Source organism: Rattus rattus, chromosome 8 (assembly GCF_011064425.1).
Source record: "Rattus rattus isolate New Zealand chromosome 8, Rrattus_CSIRO_v1, whole genome shotgun sequence".
Taxonomy (NCBI): domain Eukaryota; kingdom Metazoa; phylum Chordata; class Mammalia; order Rodentia; family Muridae; genus Rattus; species Rattus rattus.
Window position 1 is genome coordinate 93,645,175 of NC_046161.1, and position 24,604 is coordinate 93,669,778.

At 50.0% G+C, this 24,604-nt stretch overlaps 1 protein-coding gene across 1 annotated transcript in view; it reads right to left on the bottom strand.

Annotated features, from left to right (window-relative positions):
* The window catches only part of Ephb1 (EPH receptor B1), a 433,582-nt gene extending 410,061 nt beyond the window's left edge, over positions 1 to 23,521 (bottom strand). The window contains exon 1 of the mRNA XM_032910279.1: positions 23,106 to 23,521. Within this exon, the coding sequence (XP_032766170.1) occupies positions 23,106 to 23,163 (58 nt within the window). The 5' untranslated portion in view covers positions 23,164 to 23,521. The remainder of the gene's footprint in view (positions 1 to 23,105) is intronic.
* Between the last annotated feature and the right edge of the window lie 1,083 nt (positions 23,522 to 24,604).

Here is a 24,604-nt window from a genome sequence, read left to right on the forward strand (position 1 = left end):
CATAACAACTTTTAATCCAAAACAATTGTCTGAGGAGCTACAGGTCCAGGGGGAAGCAGGGGGTGGGGTGGGGTAAGAGATGGGGGAAGGGCAAGGGTGCTTTAACCCCAGTGCCTGGGGAGGGAATCAGGAGGTGAGCGATCCTACTTCAGTTGCCTAAGGCTGCTTCCCTGGAGCCTAGATCTGAGGCAAGGGTGCAGGTGTTGATGGGAAATCGGCAGAGTGACCCCTGCAGGGCTTTCCTATGCTTCAGTTCATCAATAGCAACAATTGCTACTCCAAGACCTGTGAGCCACCCCAGCACGTCTGAGAAGGACACAAACCTCCTGCCAGGTAACTGGGCATAAATTCCTTAAGAGCAAAAGCAGGCTATTTTGAAATTGAAAGGTCTCTGATATAACTTAGATCTGTGTCTCTGCTGAATGAGGCGAGACAGAAACAGCATTTTGGAGAGAGCAAAGCTCTCAAAGGAGAGGCTGGAGCGGTCCTGCTCACAAATGGCCTAGGATTATTCTCTGCCACTTTAAATGTCACACTGAATAAAATCACAGGCATTCCTGGAGAGTGTACAGGCCATGTCCTGGCCTTAGGGAGCAAACCCTTTTGCAAATGAAATGAAGGAGAAATGTGTATATATTGTTTAGCACGCACCACTGCTCCGTACACTCCACCAACTTTAGTCAGCTCACCATACCAACAATAGTTGGTCACGGAAACTAGAAGAGACCAGGGACTCAGGCATCATGGATGTGAGGAGTCTGACCTATGCCTGTACTATACCTACTATTCCTTATGCATAGAATCACAGAGAAGAGCCTGGAACCTACAGTATAGTAGTGTGGTTTATAGGGACTCGGGCTGAGTTACTATTCATTCACAGCAACGCAGAGGGCAACCCGAGCCTACAACGTAGATGGTACACGGTAGGCAAAGATAAAAAACCACAGGCCAGAAATGCTGGCTTCCATGCAAGAGGGTAAAGCCAAAGTGGGGTGTTTGCTAGCTGAGGTAAGGGGGTTCCCCACCTCACTCCCACCATCCCCTATTTCAACAGTGCCATCTACTTTCCATATTTAGCCAATGTTCTGGACACAACAATCTAGGAACAGCCTCTCTGCTGCTGACCTGCTTGGTGGGTAGGCACAAGCACTAACTTCCCCTCTTGCTTTTGCCTACCACTGTACCAAACCCAGGTTAGAAAAAGGAAAGTGGAGAAAGGCTGGGTCCTGGTTTGTGGCAATCAGCTGGCCCAGACTCCCAGGGCTTCCATTCCCAGTCACGCTATTGGCAGGGGAACTTTTCCCACCCAAGAATCCACAGAGAACAAAATACTGTGATCCTCGGGCATCAAACCCAGACCTCCACCCCCACAGCACAGAAGGAATCCACCTTACACAATCTTACACAGGAAAGATCCACTTCCGGATTCTCTCCAGGTCTTCAGCCTGCTGGATGAGGGTAATGCATGGAGCTGACCTTTCAGGCCTTCTCCCCAGACCTCCAGGAGCAACCTGGACGGCATCTTCAGCTCTCCTGAGTTTCCAGTTCCACAATCCATCCTGAAGATCTCGAGACCTTTCCTGCCACTGTCGATCCATCCCAGTAAACTTTCTAACGAGGAAATGAATGAACTCATGGTCTCTCTGGGACAACCTGCTCAGTACAAATTTTCTCTTAGTTCATCTGATTTCTGATGTTGTTGTTGTCATCGTCATCGTCGTCATCATTGTCGTCAAGCCAAAGTAGGAATGGAGGTGTACATTCTCTGAGTCAGGAGAAGGCTCCAAACTTTCCAGGCAAAGAGGAAGCAGCTGAGGCTGACAGGGACACACTCCGGCATCTCAGATAAACGTAAATGAACCACGGCAGTGGCGAGCTTGCTGTTACAGAGTCACGTGGGCACCAGCTTTTCTGGCTGCTTGTCTTTGTGTGGACCAATCTGAATGTATATTTTGCCTGTGATTAAAGAGCCCAGCTTCCATCCCTGAATTGTAACCTCTAAACATATTTTGTCCTATTCTTTGCATAAAAGTAGTTAGTTTCTGGTCCAAAAAACATTCTTTAAATGCTAGAAGGAAAAGGAAGAAGGGAGGAGGGAGGGGAGGAGAGAGGGGAGGAGGGAGGGGAGGAGGGAGGGGAGGGAGAGAGAGAGACAAAGAGAAGAAGAGAAAAATAAGGGAGGGAGGGACAGATAGAGTGCTTCACATATGTATGCACTAAATTAATTGATGGTGAAATGCCAATCTAAGAAAAGAAATCCTATCCAACCAAAGTATCCTATCCATAGACAGAGGAAAGATCTAGGACCAACCTTCCTAGAAGAGGCAGCTGGAGCTCTGCCCAACATGAAAAGCAATACACAAAAGAAATGACAGTCATAGCAGTCAGCAGGAGGGTAAACTGAGGCACTAACTGACCACTAAGCAGTTTGTATGAGGCCCTCAGGGACCTGAACTCAGGCCTTCCTGACTCCCACACCCTGCCAAAGTATGTGAGAAGAGGCATCCTGTCCCACCCAATGAGGAAGCAAGACAGGAAAATCTTGGAGGCAGGAGCAGGACTCAGGGGCAGGAGCACAGGCTGCGACTCCGTCATTTACCTTCTGCACCTACATAACCTTCCTGTGTCTCCATTTCCACCTCGCCCCCTGTGTGCTGATGAATGGATATGACCCCAGCCCCAGCGGTGGGCTATGCCACTCACTCTACTACACCACAGACAGGATTTTTAACTTTGGGAAATATTCATAAAAAATTGGGAAACAGCAAAATGTCCCGAGGTCAAAGCTGATGTATGACCCCATCAAAAAAAGTAAAGAAAAAAAAAATCCCTGGCATCAAAATAGCAGAATAAAAATAGCTACATCAAACAGCTGTGCCAACCTTCTCATCGTGTCGGGGGAATATAAATTGGTTTAGCCTTTTTGGAGGGCATCTGGCAACATCCATCAGACTTTTAAACAAGCCAAGTTTTCCCTTAAACTTTCTATTTTAAAATGATATCGATCACACAGGAAAGTTAACAAGGCCCATTCTCCCAAATACCTTCTACCCTTATTCCACCAATTTCCGAACCTTTTCCCACATTTGTCTGCCCATTCTTCCTCCCTCCACCTATTTGAAGAAAGATAACATATATATGGCTTTTGCATTGTGCACAGTGTATTATAAACACATTAGTTTTCACTGATGACTCCTCCAAGAGAACATCCAAGAGCTTGAGAACATCGTGGTCCTTTGCTGATTAATTCTTGAATATAACTTTCTTAAGAAAAAGGATATCCTCATATCTGGCCACGATGCTATTATCAAATTTTGGGAATTGGACTTCTTTTGTTATATTTAAGTCATTTGTTCAGATACTCGAGTTCTAGAAGCTCAGATTCCAAATCATCAATTGTCCAAGTCCGCACTAGAACCATTTTTTTCTATCTTAGGTTTACTTATTTGTAATATACTAACTTGTCATATCTCTTTGGTCCTCTTTAGAGCCATTTCTCTTTTAACAAATAATGGTAAATTTTTAAAGTGTGACCTGGGCTCGCTCAATTGTTAAAAGCTTTTCTCTGGTCTTTGCCCTGGTGCGCCAAAGGATATGAGGTGAGAGGAGCCCGAGTCTGAATCTCTAACATACTCCCAAGAGATCCCCACGCTCTGCTTTGCTGGTAAACACTTAGGGGGTGGCCAAGAAGGACTCTGTAAAAAGCAGCCTCTTGCTTTCCTTCGGATAAAAACCATGAGCCATGGCACCTGGGACTCAGGATACATCAGGGATGCTGAGCTGAACCTCACAAGGACACCTCTCAGACTCTCCATAGCCAGAAGTCCAAGACTGAGGGACACTTGTCATTGAAGGGGCTTCGCTGCCCACTCCACCTCCCAGATGACATCTACCTCAGCCAGCAAAGCCCTTCAAGGAGGAGGTTTCTGTGTCCTGCCTCTTCTATTAGCCCAAAGCCACTGTTTCCCCCAAGAAGCCATTCTGATTATCCTCACCCACTCCGATGTCTCTGTCCTCAAATATCCAGCATGGCTAAGCACCAGGCCTTACCACCCGGAGCTCACTTGAACCACTGTGATTCTAAGCAGTTGCCACTCTCTGTACCACTCCTCATACACATAGGCTCCCCCATACAAGAGATCCCTTCAATGGTAGGGCCCTGATCCGATCCATCTCTAGGTTTTTCACACTTGGTCCCATGGCTGTCAGTCTAATCTCTACAGCTAGTTCTTCAAGGTCCCTTGCTGCCCCTGTTTTTGACTGCTATGAGTTCCTAGTTTTTGATGGATCTGAGTTCCCATAGAAGCAGCACTGGCCTTCCCCTGTGTGATCCTGGGCACTGTGACACCACCCAATCCACTCACCCATGTTTCACCAGACATCTGCCTATGTCAAGACCTCAGTTTGACTTTGGTGAACACAGCAAATGTCAGATACTGGGGGCTAGGCAAGATGGCTTAGTAGCTAAAGTATTGCCAGGTAAACAAGGGTACCAGAGTTCAGATTCCCAATGTAAATGCCAGATAGGCATGGCAGCTAGCCTGCACTTCTACTGTCTTACAGAGAGGAAAATGGATTCCTAGAATAAACTGTCTAGTGAGACTAGCAGCTGCCCGTAAGCTCTGGGTTCAACTGAGGACCTCACTCTCCATGAATAGGTGGAGAGCAATCAAGATTCTAGACATCCATTGGGCCTCCACACATCCATGTGGGTGTGCATGACTAACTGTATGATACACATATGAAAATAAGAAATAAGTCACTTTCAGACAGCAGAGGCGTCCATTGCACTCAGAGCCAGAGTTAATGTAGCCTCAGCTACATTGGTTTGTGTGTGGTGACAAATGGCCCCGGTAGCCATGCAGTCTTTGATACTATCACAGAATACCTATGCAACCCTACTATGTGTCCCCTCCTCTATGACTGCCATGATCACCAACTATCATGCAAGTAACAGCAGACATGAGTGAAGCCTCTGTTCTGCTGGAGAGTGGAGAACCCTGGGTCCATCTTGTAAAGCTCAGAAGCAAGACATAGTTGAAACCATAGCTCAGATGCACTGCAAGCCAGAACAGCTGGAAGTACCCAGAATTCCAAGAGGCCAAGAGAAAGGTGTTGAGCAGCCTAGAACATTCAATGCCCTGTCAAGTGGGCCCACTGGTGAGAGAGTCTAAGGGTGCACTTGGGGATGCTTCCCATGCAGCTACTGACCTCCCTTCCATAGGACACTCTGTGAAGAATAATCACACCTTTCTCCATTAAAAGAAAACTTCGAGGGTCAGGGACCATGGTTCAGTCAACAAAGTGTCTGCAGCACAAACATGAACAGCTGAGTCTAGATCCTTGACACTTATGTAAAGATTCTGGGGTGGTCACACATGTCTTTAACTCTTGCACTGGGAGTAGAGATAGGGAGACGGTCAGATTAACCACAGGGTTCATTGGCCAGCTAGTCTAGGCATTTGGTGGAATCTGGGTTCAAGGAGAGACCCTGCTTGAAAATGTAAGGTGGAGAGTGATAGCGGGAGATTCCTAATGTCAACTTCCAACCTCCATACATATCTGCATGTGCATGCACACATGCACACATATTACACACACACACACAGAGAGAGAGAGAGAGAGAGACAGACAGACAGACACAGACAGACACGCACATGCAGGTGCTGCACACATGGAAGGAAGGAAGGAAGGAAGGAAGGAAGGAAGGAAGGAAGGAAGGAAGGAAGGAAGGCCCTTCAGTGGAAACAAGAAGACCTAGAGAAGAAATTTGTGAAGCTTTCCAGCCACCTTCTGCACCCACCACCAGGCAAGTGGAGCAAATGCTGCAGTGTGCCTGTCTCACATACCCAGGCACACAATAGAGGAGTGGGTGGAAGTGGAGGTGATGTGTGACACATGGGCATAAGCAGAGAAACACGATCCCAGGTGATCTGTACTACTGCTGAGGATCCCACAGTCCCAGGACAGAAGCCCACTTCCTAAATCTACATATGTGCATCTTCCAACTGCCAACCTGCCTTTGTAGAGAAGACGGCCCAGCCCGTCCTCACTCCCAGGAATGAGACCCAGCATTACAGCGTATGGTCTTATATAGAGACAATAGATGTTCTCCTGAGTACACGGAGCAATGCAGCTTGTCGGGCAACAGGAGGGTGACGTCATTCTGATGCTTCCAAACAGTCATCCATGTTGAAAAGGTTCTCATATCATGATCTAAAGAGCAGGGGTAAAAGATCTGAATGTCTACTTCATCCAGCAATGTCTGTGAATAGTGAGAAGCGCACAGAAACCCCTTCATCAGCCATTAGGTAAATGAGAGTGGAACTCAACAATGTCACACCGTCATACGCCCACCGGAACGACTCCATTTAAAAAGACTGACAATACCGATTGTTTGGGAGGATGAGGAGCAACCACCAGTGTGTGCACAATGACACAGTGACGGTGTGACACACACTGACAGTCTCTTACGAAGGTAAACACACATGTGTCGCAGTAAGCATCGTTTCTACCTTTCAGTATTTATCCGAGAGAAATGAATACACATTTTTTCATTCTGTATCTCATAAACATGTACTAGTTTACTGCAGCTTTGCTAATGAACAGCTAAAAGCTAGAAACTAGAAACAAAAGCCTATCCACTGATAAGTGGATAAGGAGGTTTAGATGTACTTCTGCAGTGGAATAGTACTCGGCAATAAGAAGGGTATATTTGCTCAGAGAAAAAAGCCACATGAAGACGAAGAGAGTAGCAGGTTAAATGAGCATCTGGAAAAAGCAAAACAACAGAGAAGGGGCTGGAGAGATGGCTCAGTGGTTAAGAGCATGAACTGCTCTTCCAGAGGTCCTGAGTTCAAATCCCAGCAACCACATGGTGGCTCACAACCATCTGTAATGGGATCTGATGTCCTCTTCTGGTGTGTCTGAAGACAGCTACAGTGTACTTATATGTAATAAATAAAATCTTAAAAAAAAAAAAAAAAAAAAACAGAAACCAGACCAGAGGTTGCCAGAGGCCACAGATAAAGAGAGGAAAGTGGTAACAAAGGGGGAAAAAAGGGACCGCTGTGGGCATATTCTAAGTAGTGTTTGTGAGGTGGTGACATATCGGCCTCCGTGCGTTGAGTCCTGTGGACTCAAAGGGTGCAGTCAAAAGTTCACTGTCTGGGAATTGTATCTCAAGAAAGCCTGTGTTTTCAAAGGCTAGGCCTGGACTCAAGAAGCTACCCTCACTTGCTTGGAGTCAGGGCTGATGTTCTGCATGAAGCTACTCCCATATCCTTAGAGGCAGGGATGTTCTGCATGCTCATGCCAGCATGAGTGAGTATGTTAGAACACAACACCACTTCCGCCCTGACCGTCAGTTCTCACAGCCTGGCCTCTGAGTTAGCCCCATGTCCCAGCTCTTCTCTGGGCTTTGGTACCTCTCCAACAGCTAAAGGACTAATTAATACCTGTCTGGCAGAGACCTTGCGAGACAGTTACACTTGGCTCCACACCAAGTGATAGGAAAAGAAGTGGTTTACAACCTCCTCTAACTCAGTTGAAGACCTAAGCTACCACCAGGCCCACTTCTTTAGACAGCACGTTCTCCACAGGGAAGGAGCACAAATTCTCCATCAGGAAGGGAAGCTAAAACAACTTACATTATAGAAAGGTTCTTGGCCTGCCAAAGGCCTCAGTGTGGGGACGGGTATCCTGACTCTCTGTGGCCTGACATCCCACAGCAGGCAACGTAAGGAAAACAGCTTCAAGGGCTCACAAGGGAGGGAATGAAACGATCAGCCAGAACAAGGCTGAGTTTACGTGCAGGAATCACAGAATAACAACAGTGACTCACAGTCCCCGCCCACATGGTAGGCATTCCCACGTGGGGTATCCACTGAGACAACGGGTCACCAGGGTCCACGTCATGACACGGGAGCTGGAAACACAGTGCGATGTGAAAGAGTGCAGACTCCTGAGCGTCTCCCTCACAGGTGGTAGCCCTCAAGTAGAAAGCCAGCCCCTCACTCTCCCTCGAGTTAGCACTGACATGAGTTTATCTGGTCTCATGGCTACTGAGGGACCCAGACCCACCTGAGGGATAGACCTCTGGGCGCTCCCACAGGGGCTATCTGTGGCACCATTCCTGGTTGGGATGGCGGACTTTATAAGGGAAGAGAGCTGAGCAGCTGTATGTGTTCAGTGCTCTCTACTTTTAACTGAGGACACCTCTCGACCAGATGCTTCAAGCTTCCACCTGCCCTGACTTCCACATCACGACGAACCATACCTTCAACTGCAAGCCAAAAGACATCCTCCGTTCCGTGGGTTCCTTTTGTAAGAGTGTTTTCCCCCCAGCAACAGAAGTGTAGCTAAGACATCGGGCATCAGTACCTTACTAAGCCAGGACTGCATTTGTACACCGAAGGCTTCAACCGGGCCGGCACACTGGTGTCCACAGAGGGACTAACGGAAGCCCTTCCAAGCTGTCACCTCCCCTCCCCAGCGCGGTATCCCTCTGTCCTTGTCTGGAACCTGTGGTGGCAGAGGCATACACAGCAGATCTGCTCGATGTTTCCAGCGGGCGTTAAGTAACGAAGACAAGTTCCAAATGAGAAGAAATTAAGCGCTGGAGCCCAGTCCCTGTACTGTCAGGCTCAGCCGAGCCAGCGCCTCCTCAGAACACTCGCTTTGTGCCTGATACATTATGACAAAGCCGTAATTGTTCTTTCAGTCTTTCCCCGATATTTCATAACAACGTGAAGTGGGAGTCACGAAGGTCAGCCGCGCTGTAGAATGAGCGTTGTTCTTATTGTCCCTTTCTGAATGGTGGCTTCCAGTTGCCAGGCTGCTTCATGCCCGTGCGTCTCAGCAGCCAGGCCCGGTGTTGTTTAAGAGAAGCTGCACCACCTACTCAGGGCAGAACGTCCTAATTTGCTAAATGGTCTTGGACCACTGTCTAGCCACATCAGCTGCAGAAATATCCTCATAGGCAAGCACATGAGCGCACGCATAGGAATGTACAAGAGCATAGGCAGACACACAGGCATAGGTACCGGTGCACAGGCACATGTATACATATGTGCATATATATGCATGCACATGTTTGCAGGTACACACACACACACACACACATACACACACACACACACACACACACACACACACACACACACACACACACAGAGTTTTCTCACAAGCGACTCACTCCAAACCTGTGAACAGAAACAACAGCAACTGTCAAGTCCACAAGAATCAGGTAACAGATGCTTCTGTCTTCTCCCAGGGACAATAGTACTCCTGGTAGGTGACAAAGAAAGCTCAGGACTTTCCAAGAAGAGGGTCTCAAACCTAGGCTAAAACCTGACTCTGGGAGATAGGGAGATGAACTAGTAGGTCGAAGTGCTTGCTTTGCAAGTATGAGGGCCCAAGTCCAAATCCCCAGCATAGATGTAAAAAAATCTTAGCATAGTTGTTTATGCAACATTAACCCCAATGCTTAGGGGTAAGGTATGGAAACAGAAAAATTGTTGGGGCAGGGTAACCGGCCGAGCTGCAGGATCATGAGAGACCCCCAAGGTGAAGAATGATAGAGTAGGAGACCCCACATCATTCTCTGACCTCCTCTATACATGCACAGATTCATGCACCTGCACAAACACAAATACACACACACAGTACCTCTCAACCCCCACCCTACCTCCATTCCTCACTACTCCCCCAACACACATACATGGACTCTATTTTGAATTTATTCTGATAGGACTCCATAGTTGGCAAGTAGAATATCTCTGAGTGGAAAGTAAGAGCTTGGTAATATCATCGAAAACCCAAGGAGAGTCTCTCAGGCATGTTCCAGAACATACCACATCTCTTGAGCCTCAGTTGACAAATCTGTATAATGGACTCAATTCCTGTCTACTCAATGACAGTATTCTCTTCCTGTAGACATACTTCTTGGAGAACCAGTAGATTATCTGGGCATATCTGGATGCACACGTTGTAAAGGACCTTTGGTGTTCAGCTAAGGCTTAGGGTGAAACCCAGAAGATACTGTGGGGAAATGCTCTTGGAGTCTGATCAGGGATCTGTTTGGAGAACTTGAGTACCTTGAAGAGAGCAACAGAGCCCTAGGCTGACTGTGTCAGAGAGCAGCTTCGTACCTGATTCCCTAAGTCGACAAAGTTGCTAAGAATCCACTGAAATGCAAATAAGTTGGTAAATACTTAGCAGTAAGGTCCCAGAATGGGGTGGGGGAGTGAGGGGATCCGGGAGGATTGATGCTCTCAACTAGTCAGGTGACTGAAAGGACAAGTAGAAAGGTATTTTCTCCTGACTGGGGAAAGAATCGCTGGTTTTCCTGTGGAGCTGCAGCATTGTGCTACAGAGTTAAAACAAAAACCAACCAAACAACAACAAAACAAAACAAAAAAAACCCTGTTCTTTTCCACTCGGCTGGGAGTGGAGGGGAGTTAGAACCTAGAGCAGGGGGCCTGGAAAGTACAGTCTCCCCTGATGAGCTCTAGGCAGACTTTAAATACTTTCCTTTCCATTGAGAAAGTGTTACTTAAAGTGTGAAAGACGTGGTCTGAACTGTGCTACAAGCACTTTCTGTTCAAGCACGAGGGCCTGAGCTCCAGCCCCCAGCACCCATGTTTTTTAAAAGGCTTGGCTATGTGCATACAGACCGGAGGGATGCCGGAGCTTGAACCTGGATCCAGATTAGGCTGGGGATCCTGTCTCAAGGGAATAAGGTGAACCGTAATAGAGTACGACACCCAGTATCCTCAACTGGCCTCTGAGTGCACACAGTCACCACCACGCACACACACAGACACACACATTCAGACACACACAGACATACACACACATTCACACACACATACACATACAACACAGACACAGATGCACACATTCAGACACACACACAACACAGACACACAGTCACAGGCACACACACATACACACACACCACACACACAGACACACAGACACAGACATACACACACAACACACAGACACACACAACATACACACAGACATGCACACACACACACAACACACAGACATGCACACACACAATACACACACCACACACACACAGACACACAGACATACACACACAACACACAGACACACACAACACACACACACAGACAGAGAAAGACACACACACAACACCCACACCACCAAAAAACACACAACACCACAAACAAACACACACACCGACCCACACACACACACACACACACAACACACAGACACACACACACAATACACACAGACACACACAACACAGACACACACACAGACATACACACTCAAAAACAACAGAGAGGCATACACACACAACACACCACACCACACACACACACACACACACATACACACACACGGGGGTGGACAGGTATTCCACCATCTTGTACAAGTTTCAAAACCTAGAGAAAAGAAATGAGGACGTATGTTGAAAACTATGACTCAGTACTTTGCTGGTGGGAGACAGAAGCCTGGCTATAGCTAAACCAGGATTGGCAGTGGCCAGAAAGAGGAGAAGGACCACCTCACTGACCCACATGGGTGCCTCTCCTTCATCCTTGCTTTCCACTGAGCATTTTGGTTAAGTGTAGGTGCACCAGTGTCTACACAGGGACCCAGAGGGTCGCAGAATGAAGGAAGCCAAGGCTCCAGGCCACTGCTGTGACAAAGAGCCCCACTGTAACTCTTCCCTCTGACACAGGGGAATCACCAGAGCCTTAAAACCACTTTGCCTTTAGCCCGATGCCAACGCGCTCCATCTACTCACCCCTGAGTTTGATCATGTCCAGGAATAGAGGAAGCATGCTCACCAGGACAGAAGCTGCCCGCCCAGCCACCTCTAGCCTTCCATTCCTGGGTCTTTACATTCCTGTCAATTTCTACTTCCTTAGCTTTCACCCTGTCTCCAACAAGGCTATCTGAGTCCAAGCCTCCACTTTCTGGCCTGGCCTCCATAGCACATCCTTTTCCTTCCTGTGCATATGATGGTTCCTGCTCCATTATCCAGTCAACCAGAAGCACGGAAGTAGTGTGGTAAATGGCTACCAGTCCTACACTCATATCTGCTTCTATCAGCAACTGCATGCTGACATTTTTGTGAGGAACTTGACCTTTCGCACCTCGAGCTAAGCAACTGAGGTGAACCGGAGATAATTTCCCCACCCTAACTAGCTCTGGGTCATGTGACATAAGCCTAGCCAATGATAGTGTTCCATCCTCCTACGGCAAAGCCTGGGTCACTGAGAGGCTCAGGACTTATGGCAGCCAAGGGGACAAAAATCAGGGTGTTTCAGGAGGCAGGAGGTTAAGAATTTATATTTCTATTGATAGTTCAAGAGTCCATGAGTTTAAGACTGTCAATAGTCATGTGACCACCTCACAGGACAGAGGATGGAGTCAACAGAATGACTGCATTTTTTTTTCTCTGTTAGCTCCACCATGTCCACTCTACACTTCTCTATGCCTTAGAGGACCAACCTCCATGGACTGAGTCAACCAGATCCCAATGTCCTCTGTCTTAGGGAACGCACACATTCATGCCTGTGTGCTGTGTATGCCAGAGAACACTGGGTGCCTTACTAAACAGCTCTCCTCTTTAATCTTTGAGATAGGATCTCTCACTGAACCTGGAGCTCACTGATCGGCTAGGTGACCAGGCCAGCAAGACTCATGGGTCCATCTGTCTTCACCCCTCCAGCACGGGATACAGATGTGCAGCAGGACCTGTCTTTCACACAGCACTGGGGATCTGAACTCAGGTCCTTACAATTGTGCCGCAAGCACTTTACCAAGTGAGACGTCTCCCCATAGAGCTCCTGCCTTCTTGATGAGTTCATCCAATATGAGGTTCTGGCAAGAGACTTGAAAGAAGACAGTCTCAGCCCTACTCTGTGCAGTCCGGGCAACAGCTACATTCCTACCTGTGTCTGTCCCTTCTCAGGAAGCTCCCCCATGGAAGGCTCTGGCCAGGTCCTGATAACCCTGGGGTACACCCTGACCCGGCACTGCTGTGTTCTGGCTCCAACCTCAGCCTCACTGGTTCCCTAACTCTTTGCATATTTCTGTAAAGAGTTTCCTAACTCAGCCCTTCAACACCGCTGTCTGTTTTATGTCAGGACCCTGGCTGATACAGATGGGAACTAAGGAATAAAGGCAGGCGTAAGGAATAAAGGGTCCAGAGACAGCATGTTGTCCCCGAGAATAGTCATGATTTCAATCTCAAATGAGCTAGCAATAACGGGCGTCCCTAGTCTGTTTTCTTCTCCAGCCTGAGTTGAGCATCTGCCACTACAAACAAAACATATGGCTGCTAGGTAAAGCCTAAAGCCTTTGGTGGAAAATTCTGGCTGTCCACCTTCATGAGAAAAAGGATGAGAACCACCTGGACCTCTCGTTCTACCCACCCCCACCTCTGACAATGCCCTGTCCCTCCTCCAAGAAAACCCATTCCCCCAACACACTCGGCTGGTCTTTATCTCACACACATATGCAGGTTTCCCCTCTCTCTCTTACACCCATACACACACACACATGCAGTCTCTCTCTCTCTCTCTCTCTCTCTCTCTCTCTCTCTACACACACACACACACACACACACACACACACACACACACACACACACACTTTTCCTCAACCCGTTCTGGTTCAAGCATGGCCCTATCTCCCAGTGACAGGTGTGGAACCATCCACACATCCACCTGCATCCCTCCAATGTCCTTTCAAGAGCAGCCTGTAGTTTCCGAGGCTCTGTCTCCCCCACCAGTCTGCTATTTAGTGAGCGCCTCAAAGGAAAGGCTGTGTTCTTTATCTCAGTGGTTTTGGTTCTCAGTAGAGCCTTTCTCACACTGCTACTCAACAAAAGTGCTCTAGGTGAGCACGGACTGCGGGGCAAATGCTCGCCCTGTATTTCATAACTGAGTTGCCCCTTCCAGAACCTGGACCCTCTGATCTGGGAGTGGCTCAGCCCTTAGGTGATACTGCTGTGATGAGGCTGCTTCACCTGCTGTGTAAAGCATCTTCCATTTTGGTTCAGTCGGACCAGACAGAATTCCAGTCAAATCAAAACTTATCCCTCATTCATAGCATGCCGGCTTGCTATGGCTGCCCTTCAAACAGAGAGAAGGCCTCCTGCCTCCAACCTTAAGTTGCCCGACCCTGTTCTCAGCACTCACAGTTACATCCCATCTGTTCCCTTTATCTCTGTCCGTGTTATTTATCTTCCCGGTGACCAGCTATGCTCCAGTAGCCAGCCGACTCTTGAAGATGCAGCACCCCAACTCTGCACACGGTGGGAGGTTAGCAGATGTTTGGGAAATATTACATAAAGAAAACACAGTATCTCCCCCACAGCCCCAGTCTTCTCCTGCATGGCTTTCTAATTCTCTCTGCCATTTTTCTTCTAGGGTTTCTAGGAACATCCAGTTATCAATTGTCACATGGTCAATCCAAGCCCAGTGTCTTTAAGTAATGGTGGCATTTACTTTGTTCTTGAATCCGCAGTTCAGACAAAGCTCTTGAAGAAGGCCTGCCCCTTCCCACTCAGGGAAAGCAGTGGTGGCTCAAAACCTGAAGGCTCATTTGTGTCCAGTATCGGAAACTGGCCATGGACTGGACATGAGCTGGGATGTGCACAGGATACCCCTGAGATTTCCCCTGCTACCTGAGTTTCTTTGACAATGTGGCAACTCAGATAAGAGAGAGGAGGGAGGGGGAGAGGGGGAGAGAGAGGGGGAAGAGGGAGAAAGAGAGAGAAAGAGAGAGAGAGAGAGAGAGAGAGTGTTCTTTATGGTCTTTTATGACCACAGCAGATGGATACAATATTCATGATTCAGCTTTAAACATTCCCTTTCGTTCTGTGATCAGACCCTGAAGCAAGGAATGCTCACAAGTAGAGGGGTCCACTAGGGTGAACCCCGAACTTAGCTTGGAGCTGAAAAAGATCAGGGTGAAACTCAACAAATCCATCTGAAACCCCAGAGGTAACACTACAGCACAGGTCCAGACAATCTCTCAAGAAATAAAGAGCAGCAGATATTCAAGGCCTGTCAGACATGTGTATCCATGTTTGACTGTATGGAGATGGAGAGGACAGTACTGGGGGACAGTGAGGCATAAGGAAAGGGAGAGTAAAGATGGAGAAGGCTCTTTCTTGGGTCCTGAAAGTACCAGGGAACCAGCAAGGAACTCACACACATAGTATGAATATGAGGATTCCACGTACCAAGTCATGGCCTCACACCCAAAGTATATTCTCAGTAGTGGTTTCTCGGTACTTCCCCCAAATTTAATGAATTTTCTGGTGATACTAACACCCCATTCTTTCCCTCCAAGCTTATTGATCATCCCTATTTCTGTAGTGCACTCAGAGGGGTGGAGACACCCCGGAGGGGCTTCCAGTCCTGTGAAGACCAGAGCAGACATCCAGGGGCAGAAGCAGAGTTCAGGGGCAGAAATGGGTGTGAGAACACATGGGACCTATTCCCTCCCCTCTAGCTCACCTTCCAGCTCCAGATGCTCCTGGCATCAATGAGAGACAGAGCAAGGGTATACTGTGCTGCTGTGGGAAATGCAGCACAAGGGAAAGCAAAGGGCAGTCAACCACAGGGTCCAGCTGTGGCTCTCAGATAAGGCCAACTGTCTGCTACCACTGCCCAACTTCCTGCTGGGTCCTGTCCACAGCCATGGCCCTCAGAGGGCAAGCCATTGCCCAGAGACTGAGAAGCCAAAAGACTTCCCTTATCCAGTACCGAGGTTCAGCCCAGTGTCTTCCTTTGAAGCTGGCCAGTCTGCAGCAGGCCAGAAGAAAGGAAGTAGTTGGTCAATCACAAAACAGCAGGGCCCAGACTGAAACAGGTAGGGCAGGGCCTCAGGGAAGAAACAGGGGCACCTTATTTGCTTCTAACCCTGTTTCTAGCAGGTAAGACCAGGGACAGAGACCTAGAACTGCGGGGTACCCTGATCTCCCCACCTTACCCTTCATACACACACACACACACACACACACACACACACAAACATACACCACTCCTGACAACTTCGTCATCATGGAGAATAGGCACAGATTCAGATTCTTTCTATTGCTTCTATGAGCAAATATTTGAGCTCTGAACCCAACAAGTACAAGGCCCAGAGGACATATGGTGAAAGGGCAATCTATGACCCCAGAAGCAAGGGGAGGCTCTTAGAAGGAGTGTGCAAATGGTAGACCACACACCCTGAGGTTGCCCTCTAGTTTGCAGAACAGCTGAGCCAGCTCTACACAGTAAGAGACCCAAGATCAGACACAGAAAGAATGACCACTGGAACCTTCAATGTCATCAGGTGGGACAAGGGGTAAGGTTCATAGTCTAGAAGTAAAAGCTCCCATAAGCAATGATTAGTAGCAAAGGTGCTGAGCTGAGAGTTTGGCAAACCATTTTGGATCTTAGCTGCAGGGCAGTTAAGGCCCATACGGCCTCAGCTCCCTCACCTTTATCCCAGAACAGACGCCCAGCAAGCCACTGAAGGCATGTGCATTCCTGCATGGGGTGAACCTTCCACGAGTGAATGGGAAGCACAGTCCAGTTCTGATGCTAGCAGTCCCAGGGTGGTTCCTAGACAGCCTATCCCTGCCTAAATCTTGTCTCTTGTTCTGTTCCAACGTGTTGAGACGGCAGAGGAGACACACCTGCTGCATGCTCCCTGGAGCTTCTTCAGCCCCTTAAGCAGACCATGTAGTGCCTGATTTTGCAGTGCAGAGAACCTATAAGCTAGAGTTAGGGCCCCTCTCCCCTTGCCCACTCCCCTCCTGACCACCTACCTCTGCCCATTTCTCTGCTCATTATCACCTCCACTGGGAGGTGAAGAAGCAGAGCAAGGAGGTTAAATTCAAATCAGTCATTTTGTCACTTGCTGCCAGAAAGCAGGAGGGGAGAGATGAGAGACACAGGGCCTCAGGTGCTGTCTGTGGGCAGAAATGAGTCCTGGTAATTCTCAGAAAATTTCCTAGATGTTTTCACGTTGGCCCAGTTCTGCCATAGAGAACGCTGGGGGAGCCTTCAATGAGCGGCCTCCTTAAGCAGCTGATAATGGTGTCCTCTGCAGCTGCAAAGAATTCACCTGACCTAGGGAAACATCTGTACTGGTGACAGAGAGGCAGGGCCTGCTCCTCCACCCCTTGCTCCCTTTAGCGGGTGTGTCATCCAGTTGCACTAGTTGCCTGCCAGCAGGGTTATTAAGAGTGTGGTGAAGGTCCCCTGATCTTTAGCATGGAGCATCTTTCCGGAGTTAACACCCCATCCACACTTGCTAGAAAGTAAGAGGGCAGGCAGGTGAGGGAGACGCTTTTGGAGCTGACCGCTGTGGCAGAATGAAGAGTACCTATGAGAGTGAGTGAACGCCAATGGTAACTTGATTAGCTCTACTATGGGATTCGTGAGACGCAGTGGAGTGTGTCTGTTTCTCCAGAGAATATGAACTGAGGGGACACCCACCCTGACCGTGGGTGGCACTATGGACTGAGGGCACTGACTGGGAGGAGAAGAGAAGGGAGAGGAGAGAGGGAGGCTAGCCCAGTGTCAGAGTTCTCCCTCTCTCTGCTTTCTCTTCCTCCATCATGTTGTGGACTGCTCCACAAGTCTTCCTCTAAAGGGGACTGAGTCCTCCCAAACCATGAGACAAATAAATGTCTCCTGCTCTGAGTTGTCTGTGCCAGCTGGTTTTTGTCGTCGCATCACAGAAAGTAACACAGGACCCATTTGCTAGGCTGGAGTGGAGATGAAACTCATTAAAGAATTCAGACAAAGACATCTAATGTCCCTGAGAGGTACCTGACACACAATTCTACATGGTGCCAGTGGGGACCATGATATATCACACTACCTGCACTGCCTACATATGCCCAAACTTGCTACTAGCCGGTGGGCCTTCCTGCAGCATCGTCTGCCCCTTAAGAGTGCTAGGCCAAGGCCCTTCTTGATGTTCACCAAGTCTTCCTCCTCCTTAGTCTAGGACAACTGGACATTGAATGCCTGAGAGGCCCTCAAAAGAATCTTCAAATACCAGTGAGAACCTATTGTGAGGATCTATGTGCTAGCATCAACCTCCAGGGGAAGGGCCACCTTACCCCTCATAGGACTTTAACTGTAATTATCCATTTGCCCACCATTTTAACCCTAGAATATACCCAGCTCCAAGTTTCTGCTATTCTCTCTGCATGGTCCTCTCTCTGAGTGTAACTCAACATTGAGGAAACTGAGTCACGGGAAGGGGGAGTGTGATTGTGCCTTTGACTGACCCCTGTGCACTGGTTCCAATGAAAAGTAAATTCCCATACACAAAGGATCCATCCATCCATTGTCCTCTTGGTCTCCTTGGGATATTCATCCTTCACAGTTTAACCTTCAGAGGTGTGGCCAACAAGCCAGCATGAGGGTCCTAAAACATCAGGGGTTTTTTTGATGGCGCAGATGTCCTGAGCCAGCCACTTAGTCAGTATCCCCTTTCAGCGCGAGTGTGGTTGAACACTCCAACCCAGGGGCTCCACCTATAGCTGCAACCGAAATGGAATCTGCAGACAGAGCCGAGGCATTTCGCATGCAAAATTTTTCTTTTAAATATGAAATCTCTCCCAAGGCATTACTTTATTATTATAGTAATTTCCTCAGAAGGGCAGACATCCAATGCTCTGTTTCTCCACCATCTTCAGAGACAGGGAAATTTAGTAGAAATATTCAGGTTCCTTAAGTGGCTGGTGCAGAAGAGGACGAAATAGAGGGATCTTCTCCAAGGAGCAGACTCCCGGCATCCAGGTGAAAGGTGTGCTCCAGACCTGTGGTGGTAGGTAAGGGCCTGGGCCACCTCCTTTGAGACATCGGTCTCGGTGTGTCCAGGGGAGAGGCAGGAGGGAGAAACCTAGGGGAGTTTTGTGGGAAGTGACTTTTTATTGTCAATGTGGAGTCATTTCTTTTCTCCAAGACCATGGATACCTAGAAGCTCGACTGGTCAGTGAAGACCCCAACAGCCACTATCAGAGCTGGCTCTTTCCACCTGTGAATGGAGGCCAACCAGCTACAGGTAAAGCCTATGCTGGAGGCGGAATGAGGAAGTGTGGGTAAGAACACAGACTCTACATCCTGACTGCCCGAGTTCAAACTCTGGCTCAACCACAGGTATATTTATTAAATATTAAGCATGACTGGCTTCTCGTCTGAAAAGTGGGACAGGGCTTGATAGTTTATATGTTGTAAAGAATGATGGAGAGCTATTTGTGTGTGTGTGCATGTGTGAGCACATGTGTGTGTGCATGTGTGTATGTGCATCAGAATACTTCTCCCCAGCAGTTTCAAAATCTACTGGTACTAGGCTGCCTGTCCCTCAATCATCAAGGACTTTGCTAAAACTGTGGATGTCCAAGTCCTTCCAACTCAGTCAGTGCAGACTGAAGTGAAACCTCCCCACAATTTGGACTGCAGTCTAACGTGGACCTATTCTCCTGACAGTGTTTCCAGGGGGCACCAGCATCGGAATCTTCTAGGAAACCAAAACTTTCTTCTAGAAAGTGCACTTGCTGAACTTGGAGCCAAGAGCCCACAGCAAGCACAGGCACACACAGGCTTCCAGTTCTCAGAACTCCTGGCCACGGTGGCTGTCCCCTCTATGGGGTATCAGAATAGTCTCTCCCTCTTTCCCATGCTACAATTTGAGTCTTCATGTTCCACAGAACTCTCTCAGAGTAGATTTTTTTTTCTCAACTTAAAAATTATACAAGTGTCTCTTTAAACGCAGTCCTATCTTCCTTTAACATAGTACAATGCATGCTCTTAGAGTTCCTACCACTGGTTCCAGCATCTAAGGCTGGAATGGGTGGGCCCTAAATCCACCAGCTAGGGAAGATATTGAGGGTGGGTGGTCTGGTTGACAGTCTCCAAGTGACAGTGTTAGAGATAAAAAAAGCCAGAGGCCATGCTCTGGCTTCGTGGTCCTGAGAGGAGTGAAAACACAAAGGTGTGGAGAAGTAGGTGTCCACGGGGAGACCTTGTGTCCCAGAGCCCCAAGGACATCAGCAGCTTTCACCATCTATCTTGATCCCCTCTGAAAGTTAACCCTTTCCCCTGCACTGTTCCTGTTCTCCTTACACCTCACAGAGCCTACTGGCTAAAAGAGAGACAGGAGGAGGGAAGGGAAGAGGTGCTCTCCTTCAGTCTGGTTTTCCCCACATAAAGACCAACCAGCTTCCTGTCTGATGGCATGTGAATTAAAGTCCCTCCCAGCCTCTGCCCTCAGTTAGACCAGGTAGTGTAGAGCCAGGAACACACCCGCTATTTCCCCTCCCTCCCTTCCTCCCTTCCTCCCTGCCTCCCTTCCTCCCTTCCTCCCTTCCCCCCTCTCCCCTCCCTCCCTCCCTCCTCTCTTTTATACCTTCCTTCCTCCATCCAGGCCCAGGGCACATAAGCACCTGTCTTCCTTCACCCCCATCCCCCCATCTGGACCATGAGAGGCAGACGCTGCCGTTTTTTGTACCTGCCCCAGCTTAAACTGAGGGCCTGCCTGAAATCCACCCCAGAGATCCTGGAAAGAAGACAAGGCACACGAGAGTGGCTGAAACCACAGAGAACACTGCCTCCCCCAGAGCTGAGTTTGGGGAGGGCCCTGCTGTCTGTGTAGGCGGCTCATTGATCCACTCCTCTGAGAATTATTCTGTACTCATCACAAACCAAATGAGGCTGGCCCCAGCCCAGCCAGGCAGGCGGGAAGACGGCTGTGTGTGTGGAGAGGAGAAAATGAACCTGCCTGTTGTCATTCTAGAAAAGGAGGGAGTGAATGGTGTGCTCTGCCCCTGCGTGCTGAGCAGGGACAAGACGCTGCTTTCAGATTCTGCTGAATGTGGTATTTCTCTTAACCCTTTCAGAGATTTTTCAATTCACAGAATAAGGCTGTCCTGCCAAGCAAGGGGTAAAGCCCCCCACCCCAACACTGAGAGAAGGGCCACAGGTCTGAGGTAGACCCTGCCAGCAGGCCTAGGCGATATGGCCCTGTACACCAGACTGACTGTAGTACACAATGGCACCCATGAACAGCTCCACTAGGAAGGCAAGAGGCTAGCCAGGGGGGAAAACAAGTGTTTCAGGAGGAGTGCGTCCTAGTGCCAGATTTGCTCCCACGAATCGCTCTGCAAACTAGTTCACCTATACACATGTTCCCTCCTTCATCTACTGAGACTCGAAATCAAAAGCACACTTCCTAAAGTGAACATCAGAGCCAATCTCAGACTCTCTGAGACCGAATCCCTGACCCTTCAGAGGTGTTAAGAGCAGTAGACCAGACCAGACCAGCCCCGGGCTGAGGACTTGAAGGCACCCCCAGCTCACGGTCCAGTCCTGTAGGCTACAGCAACCCCACCTTACGACTGTGTTCACCCTGCTTTGTTGAGGGTGGTATCTAGTCTTTTCTATTCCGATTGCTTCTACACGTGTCTCCGGATGAATCAACCTCAAGCCTATGCTGGGGTGCTGACCACACTCTATGCTAGTCTAAACCCGGCACATTCCAAAAGTCACACACACACACACACACACACACACACACACACACACACACACACACACACACTCCCAGGAAGACCAGCAGCCTGGCAGGGCAGCAGGAGGTCAAAAGCAAACAAAAAGCCACCTTCAGGAAACAAGCTAGGGCTTTCTGTGCGGTAATTGCTACTTCCTCGCTTCACCATCTCCACAGAGACTGGGCAGCGGTAGTCTTTGCCATGGCTAAGACATCTTCCCTGCTATGACCGGGTGGAGCATGGGGGGTATGCCAGTTTGTCTTGGAAATGGGCAGTGCTTTCTAGAAGGGTTAGAGACGCTGGACCAAGGTTGGTCTGGAGTTTCCAGTGAGCAAGTCAGTTTCCCCTGGAACCTGCCATCCAGCCGAGCAAGCTCTCAGATGGGAACACAGCGGGGAAACCGGAGAGCTGCGACCCTTCCACGAGGAATGTCCGTCCGGGTGGAGTCCACCTGGCTAGAGACAGCATCCATCTGGAAGTGAAGCTTCCAGCAAGGGTGGCGTGGCGGTGGCGCCTCACCCCAGAGTTGCTCTGTTCAAGATAACTCTTAACTGCTCCACTACTGAGATGCGTCCCTGGAGGTGGCGGCGGCCGCGGCTCCGCAGGGAAGGTTGGGGGCGGGGAAGGGGGCGGGAGGCGGGGAGGCGAGCAGGGATTTCCCACGGGATTCGCGGGAGCCCTGAGCGCCCGAGCTCCCGGGTGCGCCGAGTAAGGGGTCTGCTGAGCGGGCTTGGCTGGCCACCAGCGGGAGGCACAGCCACGCTGAACCAGCAGGGATGGTGTCCTGGCTTGTGGGCTCGCAGCCACGCAGTCTCTACTAACCGCCGGACGAGTTTAAGCACCGCCAGCACTCACCCAAGCCCACCCCTGCTCCAAAGCTAAGAAGGCGAGAAAGACGTCCACCTCGCTTTTGCTGTCCCTGGAAGATTGCAACCCGGCAGCTTCTAGGACTGATCCCCCCAGGGTGCGGTCAATGGATTTGGCCCCTCTCGCTAGGCAGCCACTTGCTGGGGTACCAGTAGAAGCTTCTGTGATTTCCCCGAGGCAGCTTTTGCCTGCCGAGCCCAGAGTCCGGAAACCTCAGACTGGGAAAGAGAGACAGCAAGCTACCGCTCGACAGCCAGCGCGTCCAGGCCCGGGATAGAAAGAGCCGAAGGTACCGACTCCAGGAGCCCAAGGGCCGGAGGTGTCGCTTCCCAGACCAGCTTCGCCCAGAGCTAAGAAGCTTGCACTGCAATGCAGCGGGATCCAGGCTCTCTAAGCCGGAGATGTCCGGGGATCGGGCTGTCTGAGAGCACCGGAGCGCAGGAGCCTGGAGAGTCTGCGTGCGAACCTGCTGTGGGAGCCCAGGGTCGGCACGGGGCATGCCTGTGGGTACCGCCCCAGCCCAATGCCCCATCTGCGCCCAGACTCGGGGATATCCTCGCCCTTCGGCACCAGGATGCCAGGCTACGCCGAACAGCCAAAGGAGCCCGGCGAAGCGCGCGGCACCCAGGAACTGGCAGCCGGCAGCCACCAAGTTGCTCCGCGAAGGGTACGTTACCTTCCATCGCGGCCACTGCAGATGCCAGGAGGAACAGCAGCAGGCAATCCAGGGCCATCGCCGGCCAGCGGCCCCCAGGCCGAGCCCCAGCGGAGACGCGCCGCGTCCCAGGGCGCCGCTGCGCTCCCGGCGGGTGGCTTCTCCGTGTCCTTTCGCGCTCTGGCCGGGACCGGACTCCCCGGAGCGCGGCGTGGGCGTGGGCGGGAGTGTGCGCGCGTGGGGCGGTGCGGGCGCGCGTGGATGTGGGTGTGCATGTGTGTGTGTGTGTTTATGGGAGAGGTGGGTGTGTACGTGCGTGTGTGAGAGAGGGTGAGGGAGAGCGAGCCTGGGAGAGCGCGCGAGAGCGTTTGCGTCCTGGTGTCACATTGCGAGCTACAGCGGAGCCTACGGGAGGACAGAGCCGGCCAGACTGACGGGGGAGGGAGCGGGATCCCCCACCATCAGCTCTCTCTCCACCCCTAACACCTCCTGTCCAATCAAGGAATCAAACCTGCAAAATTCCCTCATCCAATCAGGCGCGAGCACCTCCTTACACTGGCATTGTTAGTTTAAGAAAAACTTTTGCTTGCAAGGCTGTGTGGGAGGGTAGAGAAGGCGCTAGGAGGGGATCGCGCTCCCTCTCGTGGTGATTTCGGAGAACTGCAGCCTCGCACGCTAGCTTCGCCGAGGTGGAAAGGAGGGGGCTCAGTCTAGAAGTCAATTGAGGTCCCTTATGCTTAACAGACACCCCACAGCTACTCCTGACTATTCCTATGCAGTATGCCTCCTTCCTATAGCATTTTACTAATCGGTTTTGTTTATTTTTGAGTCTTGTCTAATTTCCTTCACTCAGGCTCCCTGGAACCCTAACAGAGTCTCATTCTTGGAACGCATCTGTGGCCCGCTGCTGTTCAGGGGTAGTTAGGGCACCTGGTGAGCTTCCTGTCATACCCTCAGTTGCATATCTCCAGAATCTCTTCCCAGAAGGGTCTCTGAGCATCCACTGTAGGGCCTGCCCTCTGAAGACAGTCACGGTGGGAAGACCTGGAGTTACAGGGCTAGCTGTGAAGAAACAGCAGAAAGTCTGACAACCTGGGCATACCGGGTACGGGGCCACACTAAGACATTGTTTTGAACCAGGCCTGGAGGTGGGTGGGAAGGACTGAGTTCTGCAACCACAGGAAAACTGGGCTCCAGAAATAGCGGTTTCCCACAATCAGCTCTGATGATAAGGTTCCATCGTGCTGTCTGTTGAGTGTGCCAGGCTGTTTCAGATCAGGCACTGGCCTTGAGGCTTGTCAGAAGTTGTGTGGCAGAAGTTCCTCACCTCCTCCCTCATCAGACTTCCCACCCACAGGCTTGGGGATGCTCCTGGATGACTCATGTGGGAGGGGCTTCAGCCCTCTCCCCCCAAACCTTTTCCAGGAATTGTAAAGAGGTTAGAATCTGGCAACTCCCCTTGTGGGACTCAGTTACACGGATTCCCCACCCTGCGTATTTACTCCATCTTTCACAGCACT